The sequence below is a fragment of the Marmota marmota genome, unplaced genomic scaffold (assembly GCF_001458135.2).
Source record: "Marmota marmota marmota unplaced genomic scaffold, marMar, whole genome shotgun sequence".
NCBI classification, from domain to species: domain Eukaryota; kingdom Metazoa; phylum Chordata; class Mammalia; order Rodentia; family Sciuridae; genus Marmota; species Marmota marmota.
In genome coordinates, this window is record NW_026000082.1 from 37,634,796 (window position 1) to 37,644,201 (window position 9,406).

The 9,406-nt window shown below is 34.8% G+C and overlaps 1 protein-coding gene across 1 annotated transcript in view; it reads left to right on the plus strand.

Annotated features, from left to right (window-relative positions):
- Hnrnpr (heterogeneous nuclear ribonucleoprotein R) overlaps window positions 1-9,406 on the plus strand; it is a 37,970-nt gene that overhangs the window by 1,961 nt on the left and 26,603 nt on the right. Inside the window, exons 2-4 of the mRNA XM_015485538.2 lie at window positions 2,742-2,910; window positions 5,329-5,447; window positions 6,082-6,189. Of these exons, the coding sequence (XP_015341024.1) occupies window positions 2,754-2,910; window positions 5,329-5,447; window positions 6,082-6,189 (384 nt within the window). The 5' untranslated portion in view covers window positions 2,742-2,753. The remainder of the gene's footprint in view (window positions 1-2,741; window positions 2,911-5,328; window positions 5,448-6,081; window positions 6,190-9,406) is intronic.

Sequence of the window (9,406 nt, forward strand, 5' to 3'; positions counted from 1 at the left end):
CCTGCGGGGGTGGGGTGGGCAGAGGGCGGGGTGCAGACCGCAGGGTTACCCGAGCCGGGAGAAAACTTTTGTGTGAGCAGAAGGCGAAAGGCCGATTTATGTGGGAAGCCTCCCCCTCCCCCGTTCTGCATGCTGCGAGCCGAGATTTGAAGGAAAAAATGACTACTAGAGGCCGCGAAACTTAGGCTTCAAGCGGTGCCTGAAATGGATAATTCTGAGAATGTCATAGGCGCACCAAATTGGAAAAGCGATTCTTTTTCTTATACGGTAGTAACCGTATTGCCAAAATTTAAAAATCAAAGTCTTAAAGGTTCTTGAAAGGTTCGGTCCTTCCACACTACCTGTTTGAGATTTTTCCTGTCCGCAGAGGTTGAATTTATGTCTCATGAGTCAGTCGTAGGGTAAGGGCTTGACACTGCTGAGCCATGAGATAACCGTTAGTTTTCATTTCGTTGGTTCTTTTAAAACCCGTCTCTTAACGTGAAGGATTTTCTGAACAGAGATGTTCAGAAAAAGTCAGGGAGGAGATAGTACTGACATCCCAAATGTCCCAGCAGCCCTTTTAAAATCTTATTTAAATATCTCCTTTTTGCAAAAATGTTTAGGTCAAATGACTACAGTCACCTTAGTATATTTGCTGCATCCAGAAATATGGTTTGGCTGTGTGGCATTGTGTTGAATTGACATGAGTTTTAAATGGTCTCATATGACATAAAAGTCTTTTAATGAGCATTTTGTATTCAGCTTGAAGAGAGATTTTTTTCCCCTTGATCTGAAGGTTTTATTTTCTGGAATCTAATTATTTTTTAATAAAACGTTTACACAGTTATTCGGGAAATTTTAACAATTTCAACGTCAACTTGTCTTACCTTTGCAATCAATTGGTAGTTACAAACATTTCTGTCTTGTAGTTAATACACGACTTGTCTTTTTGCTTTACACATTAAAAAAAAACCCACTTTAACAGATGTTCATTGAACTTTTCTGTTAAATATTTGCCTCTTATCTGTAACTAATAGTATTCCCAGGTGCAATGCTGTGAGGGTCTTGTGATACCGAGAACTTTTTGAGTTCTGATGATCTTAAGGGTAGTATTTTGGTGTGGGTGGGCCCAAATGAAGTTCACAAACAATGAAGTTCACAAAGAGATTTTGGATTTTAGGATACATCTTTATAGAATTAAGTTGTATTAATTAGTAAATATATTCTTCTCACATAATAGTTTCTTGATCAAAGTATGCCAGGCTTAAATTTTCCATTTTTGCTAATTCATCAGAATTTGAGGCTTACCTTGAGAAACATCCACCTAAAGTTTAACCACAATCTGGGTCTATACAGATATTACAGGGCTATCAAGTCTTAATGTTTTGTGGTCCTGAGAAGTCATGATATTATTTATCTCACTTTCAGAGTAACATTTATACATTTTCCTTTCTTCTTCCTACTTTCTATTACCTCGTTCTCTTCTTGGTCTTCCTCCCTTTTTCATTAACTGCAGTTAAATATCAGTGGATTTTAAAATGAAAACCTGTTTTAAGCCCGGTGACTGCACCTGGTGCATTTGCACAGTGTTTGATAAGCAATCTGAAAGTGTGGTTATCTTACGTTGTCTTAGTGCTTTTTAGTAGACTTGTATTTTCTTTGTAGCTGATTGGGTATCTTGAGTTTCTTCAAGAAACGTAGGCATTTTCTTGAGATCCACCTTCATGTCTTTTATTTCAGTATGTGTTGCAGTGTCTTTATTCTGCTGCCTATTATCTTCATCACATTATAATTTTGCCATAGACAAATGCACTTTAATTCCCTGGCTTTTGAGGCACTGTAGAGACTGGCCTTGCATGGTTTTATTATTGACTTTCTCTTCAGGGAATTGGTCCATTTCAGCATTACGCACAGGCTGAACATACAAAATGATTTTTGGTAGGTTAATCTGAGAAATCTTAGATAGTGTTTGTTGAAATTATTTGGAAGAAGTTAGTTGTCCATCAGTATGTTTTTGCATCTTTAGTGATATGAAAAATTCAATATATTCATGACTTTTTTTTTTTTTTTTAAAGAAGCAATCTCAACTGTAGCTCACTTATTTTTATGTGGACTTAAAACAATTGTTTAGCTTTTAAACTTGGTCATTTTTTCTTTTAAATCTGTGAATGGGATTAGCAAATTAATCTTAGAACAAAAATTAATGTGAAAGTTGTGCTTTTTGTTTGTGTGAGGTGGAGAAAACCCAAGCCACCAATCAGCATGTTGAACTAGAGACAACAGGGACTTATTTCACCCAATGTTGTATTTGAAGCAGAGCTAGGAAAATTTGAAGTCTTTAAATCTTGATTAAGTGGTCTGTGGGCATTCATTCTGTGTTTAATCTAAACTTCTAAAAACTGTATAAGAATTGAGCGCCAAGGGGCTTTTAGGATTTTGTGGTGATTTGTTGATCTGCTCACCAGGACATAACAGCTGCTTTTGTTAATCAGCGATTCTACCTTCAGTAAATTTAAGCCTTTATTTAATTTAGCGTACATGAAGTTCCTTAAAAATCTAATGCTTTCATGTACATATTCTATAGTTTTACAGGATTATTATTGCAAATTTAGGTCAGATACATCACAAAAGGCATAAAATATTATTTTGGATAGAGGTTATTAGCAGCATGTGTACAAATTAGTTTAGATAAATCATGCATTGTCCTACAAACTAGTTATTTCTGGCTTAATGTAATATAGCTCCTGAATTTTTTCCAGCAGCATAATAAAATGGCTAATCAGGTGAATGGTAATGCGGTACAGTTAAAAGAAGAGGAAGAACCAATGGATACTTCCAGTGTAACTCACACAGAACACTACAAGACACTGATAGAGGCAGGCCTCCCACAGAAGGTGGCAGAAAGACTTGATGAAATATTTCAGACAGGTATAATATGCATTTCTTGTTTCTGACTGGTTATGAAAGTGAGGGCAAACCACTTTGAATTTTATAAGTTTTTTAAGGTTAAATAATGCTTATTGTTTTTGATCTGTGTAGAGCTGAATATTTGTTACTTTCCCTTCATTGAGGACATATTGGGTTTGACTTTGATATTCTTATTTTATTATTTTGAAGCCGCCTTAGTGTTGAATATGCAGTCTTAGTTGTTTCAGAACAGTACATCAATTTGTCTTAGATTTACCACCAATTAAAAATGTATGTTTCAGCATACTAAATTTTGCATTTTTTTTCTTAACTTTAATCAGTCATCATTTTGCTTTTACTTTTCTACTTTTAGCTTCTTAAAAGTGATTGTTAAATTAGCTTAGGTCTGATTAGGTGGCATAATAAGAGGAATAGTTAGAATGTTTTGTCTGAAATGATAATAAATGTCAGACTCCTTGAGAGTGTGTGGTTTGTCTAGTTTCAAATGAATAAAAACCCACATCTCTCTGTAATTTGGAAGTGTTTGGTTTGTAACAGCTTTTTTTTTTTCTTTTCCTTTTTTTTTTCTTTCTTTTTTTTTTTTTTTAATCCAGAAGTCCCATGGTTAAGTGCTTAAGCAAATTTGAACATCTTAATATGGTTGGTTGTAAGTGGTTGAAGTTTCAAAGAGGGAGAGAAATATTTACCCTTAGGGAGCGTTGTTCATAAATAAATGTGTCCTCCTCCTTTGGGGCCATAGATGGAAACTTTCTTCCTCTGTGTTTTGTGTGCCTGTCCAGATTTGGGGAGAGGTAAAGAGAAAGAGAAAAAAAAACCGAATTGTCTCACTCAGAAAAGTGTCTTAAGTACAGTAGACAAATAGCTGTTTTTTTTTTTTTTTTCCTTCTTAAAAATAATTTAAATCTGGGCAGCTTAGGATAATTTTAGACACTAAAATGACTTATAAAAATGACTCCTGGGTGATGGTTCCATTTGAAAATCAGTCCTCAGGAACTTTCTGTGACATTCTGCCTTAGAGAATTGGCAGTGATCTGCTTAGAGATGCTCTCCTGTAGAGTGTTTTGTTATTGCTAAGAGGCTGATGTTTTGGGTGTAGGATTGGATTGACAGAATGGATTGATGAGTGTCCTGAGTTGTGGCTTTGGGTGGTGGTATGAAATATTCAAGTGAAAAAAAAACCTCCCATTTATTTATGCTCATTTTGAGCTTTTAAAACGATCATGGCAACACTTTTTTTTTAACCTTTATTTTATTTATTTATTTTTATATGGTGCTGAGGATCAAACCCAGTGCCTCACACATGCGAGGCAAGCCCTCTATTACTGAGCTACAACCCCAGCCCCAACATTTTTTTTAAGTAACTTTGCAAGTGGCATTACATTTATTTAAAATAAATTTACTGTATGGAATAAAGTTCTTTCTGGCTTTACCAAAATGGAGTCAACTTTTGATGTTAGTTCATATGGACTTGGGGGTTTTAATCTGTCAAATATTTCCATTTATGTTGGATCAATTCTGAAATAGCTTCCTTATATAGAGAGAATAATAAGTACCACAAACTTAACAGAATTAAGAAAGTTTATTTTAAACTTAGTAGATGTTCTGTGTGCAGTTAAATATAGTACATATGTAGAATGCAGTACATATATTTCCTGTATACTTTACTTATAAGTCCATAAAGTTCTTATTGCCATTTGAAAAAGATTATCATTATTGACAGTGTTTTGAATGCCACAGCAACTTTTTAAATCTCAGCTTGTATCAGAACAAAGAATGCCTTAAAATACGACTTTCAGAATTGATTAATCAAGCTGCACTTGCATAGAAGAGTTTAAAATTATGCCTTTCCACATTCTGACTGCAGCAAAGTAGACACTCAGATAAACAAATGCATTTCATTTTCTCTTTAGTGTTAGAGAGGAAAAGCCTGTGACATTTTTTGGAGAGTGGAAAAAAGTAAAATTGGTTTTCATGTTTTCCTCCATCTCTTATGTAGTAAATGACTGTAACAACACATAATTTGAAGATTTATCCTTGAGAAATACAGTGTATTCTTATATTCTAACATAAACCAGAATTTGTTATGTGAATGCTTAGTCTGTAGAACAGTATGTGCATCAGATTTAACTTTCAGACTGTCAAGTCTTACAGTGTTTGGGGAGTTGGAAATGGATTTCAGGATTTTTTTTCTTTTTTTGTGGATTGAAATTCATGTTTATAGTGTTGACATTTTATCTTTTATTACCATATTTGTACTTGACCTTTCTACATAGTATTTATGTAGCTGCATACATGCATAGATGTAAATGAAAAATATAGTTAGTGATAATATATGCAATTCTTAATAGACTTCCATAGAACAGTTTAGCTTACCCCTTTTATTGCAATAATATTACCCCTTTTTAATTTAATTTTTAGGATTGGTAGCTTATGTCGATCTTGATGAAAGAGCTATTGATGCTCTCAGGGAATTTAATGAAGAAGGAGCTTTGTCTGTTCTACAACAGTTCAAGGAAAGTGACTTATCACATGTTCAGGTAAGGTCATTACTCAGAAATACCTTTGAATAGTTAATGACCTGAAATTTTACTATTACCATACTTTTCTTCCTGTGGAAAAGTGGTCATTTGTTACTACTGCTTTCTTTAAAAAAAAAAAAAAAAAAAAAAAAGTGTAAGGGGGAAAAAAAAACGACCAGCTGTGGCAAAGGGTTTCAGAAGCATAATTATAAAACAAAACAGTATGTTTGTTATTTTAAAAACTTAAAATTGAAGCCACAGTTAGATGATTGTTGCTATTAGGTTTTTACATGTTTGAATTGCTCAGATTTTTAACATTTTTGGATTATCTGATACTGTTTTATTATCTCGGAGGGAAATAACATAGGTGGGAGGAATAATTTCAGCCATCTGGCAAAGGTAGTCCAGATTCAGTTAAATATCAACAAAGGGAAGACTGTTTTCCAGTGTAGAAGATAAGCTCCGTGAGGTCTACACTGTCTTAATGCTGGCTGATCCAGTTATGGGCACATAGTAACCACTCAGCAAATATTTGTTAAATGAATGAATATTTTGTTAAAATTTCAGTCTTCTGAAATTTAAATTTAATTGTATATTTGACACTTGAGAGATTCCTGGTGATTCTTTTTATTGAATTATTTGCCTGTTTTAGAACAAAAGTGCATTTTTATGTGGAGTTATGAAGACCTACAGGCAAAGAGAGAAGCAGGGCAGCAAGGTGCAAGAGTCCACAAAGGGACCTGATGAGGCCAAGATCAAGGTAAATCTTGATTTGGATAGTTGTAATGTTTGATGAAAAGCTTTAACTCAGATTCTCCCTCATTCCATGTTCTTCTGGCTACGAGTGACATGTTCATTAATGCTTTTGATGATAGCTTCTTGGATTGGTCCAGTGATGTTTTTCGGTTCACTTTTTCCCCAAGCACTTTGTTTCTTTTCTTTTAGTAAAGAGATGTTGTTACCACTACTTTCCTCCTCTTGAATTTTCACTTAACCTCAGTATCTTTGTAAAACAGGACTAGTAATTGTGCCTAACTCAGTTCTGAGAATTAAATGAATTAACATGTAAAGCACTTAGAATGGTGCCTATAATATAGGAAGGACTATAATTGAGTGATTAGCATTATTACTTAAATGCTCTGAAAGGTAAATATAGGACTTTTAGTGAAAGATAAACCGAACAAGTCCTTAGTTAAATGGATATTGATGTCTTGCTGCAGGGATAGACTTCCCCAACCCAGACTTTTTTTTCTCTCCCTCTTTATTGCACTGGGGATGGAACCCAGGCCCTCTTATCTGCTAAGCAAGCACTGAATCTCCACTCTCCTTTTTTGAGATAGTGTTTTAATAAGCTTTCCAGGCTGGCCTAGAGTTTATGATCCTCCTGTGTAGGATATAGATGTATACCACCAGGCTGAGCTTCAGATTTTAAAATTTGAAATAGTTATTTAAAGTTGAAAATGTTAAAGTTGTTTGTACAAGTGGTTTGTTTTACAGTGGTTTGTTTTAGATAGGAAATGTAACTTGTAGTTCCTGCCATGTAACTAATTTATATAGAGTTCCTTTGTATTCCCCCCACGTCTCTAAAGTGGCATAACCCCATTCTTTACAAAAATTATAATTAAATAGGTGAAGTAATAAGTTACTTTAAAAAAAAGTAACTTGGAGCCCGGTTGTGGCCCAGTGGTAGAGCATTTGCCTAGTATGTGTGAAGCACTGTGGTCCTTAGCACCACATAAAAATAAAACAAAAGTATTGTGTCTGTCTTAAAAAAAAATAAAAAATGGGGCTGGGGTTGTGGCTCAGCGGTGGAGTACTTGCCTCACACAAGTGAGGCACTGGGTTCAACCCTCAGCACCACATAAAAATAAAATAAACATGGGGCCAGGGTTGTGGCTCAATGATAGAGCAATTGCCTAGTATGCGTGAGGCACTAGGTTCGATCCTTGGCACCACATAAAAAATAAACAAAGGTTAAAAAAAATAAACAAAAGAAAGGTATTGTGTCCATCTACAACTAAAAAAAGAAAAAAAAGTAACTTATTAGTGTTCATAAATAGGCCTGTATGATTTCCTTTAGAGCTGGCTGGCTGTTCTTGGTAAGGTGTATATTACATATTTACATGTTATTTCTATAGTATGCATATTAGGCTTGTATTTTAAAAAAAAAAAAACTTATTTTTTATTTTTAGTTATAGATGGACACAATACCTTTATTTTGTTTTTTATTTATATGGTGCTGAGGATTGAATCCAGTGCCCCATATGTGCGAGGCAAGCATTCTACTACTGAGCTACAACCACAGCCCCTAGGCTTGTGTTTTATATTACATGTATTTCTGTGTTTAAAAGTAGAGAGAGAGAGCTTTGAGGCAAAGGTAGGAGAATGGAAGGTCTAAGTCATGCAATCCTGTAGAATGCCAGAGTTCAGTGAATTTAATATCTAAAATTTGTTGTTTCTCTGAAATCATATACTTTTAAAGACATAAAAGTATAGAATTCTTCTAGGTAGATTGCATTTTTTTCTTTTGCCATTTTGTCTTTGTTCTATAGTCATTTCATATGAATGTTGATTCAGTTATGTTACAAGCTTCTTGAGGGCAAGGACATTCTCTTCTATGATTCCTCTTGATAACCTAATATAATGTTGTGAGAAAGGTTGGTAATCAGGAAACAAAGTTTTATTTGTTTTTTGAAACCTGAGTGTATTTATTTGGTAATTACCAAATTTCAAGTCTGTACTGTGTGGGAAATTATCTTATGGAATTTATAATACAGCAGAAGTATGAAACAAACAAAAGCATCAAGCAAAATGTTAAACTGGAACTTTGAGTACAGTAGAGTGCAAAGTAGCAATAGAGGAATGTGCATGATAATAAATGAGAGAAGCTGCATGAGAGAGGACTTTATAGGGGAAGTGGTACTGGGGATGGAACCAGGGGTACTTCACTACTGAGCTTCATCCCCAGCCCTTTTTTATTTATTTATTTTTAAATCTACCTATCTATCTATCTATCTATTTATTTATGGTACAGGGATTGAACTCGGGCACTCAATCACTGAGCCATATCCTCAGCACTATTTTTTAAATTTTATTTTATTTAGAGACAGGGTCTCATTGAGTTGCCTACTGCCTCGTTGCTGAGGCTGGCTTTGAACTCGAAATCCTCCTGTCTCAGCAGTCTCCCAAGCTGCTGGGATTACAGGTGTAAGCCACTGCACTTGGCTCCTTTTTATTTTTTATTTTAAAACAGTCTCACTAAGTTGCTGAGATTTTTGCTAAGTTATTGAGGCTGACCTGGAACTTGCAGTCCTCTTGGGAGTGTTGCAGGGATTGCAGGCATGTGCAATCATGCCTGGCAGAACTTCTGATTTTTAAAGGATAAGAGAGCATTTTGAGTCACAAGAGTTACTAGTGGAAATAAGAATGGTGTATAAGGAAAATGTTTTTTTTTTTTTTAAGAGAGAGAGGTAGAGAGAGAGAGAGAGAATTTTAATATTTATTTTTTTTTAGTTATCGGCGGGCACAACATCTTGGTTTGTATGTGGTGCTGAGGATCGAACCCGGGCCGCACACATGCCAGGCGAGCGCACTACCGCTTGAGCCACATCCCCAGCCCAAGGAAAATGGTTTAATTGAAGTATAGAAGGTGAAAGATGAAGATTGTATTCATTCATATTGTAGTATATCAATATGAATAGGTAGCATGGGGTCAGTTTATGTCAGTTTAATAATCCTTGCCCCCTTTTTTCTGTTCCCATTTATAACAGAAAAGTGATGTGTGTTTAAAGATTGAATTTGCCTATGACTCTTTCTATTAAATATATGGAAGGGAACAGTTAAATGAAGTGGGGGCAATGTGGAAGAGGCTGAATTTTTTTTTTTTAACCTAGCTATAAAATACATAGTGTGATGCCACAAATGTGTAATTCCGACATTCTTTTTTTCTTTCTTTCTTTTTTTTTTTTTTTTTTTTT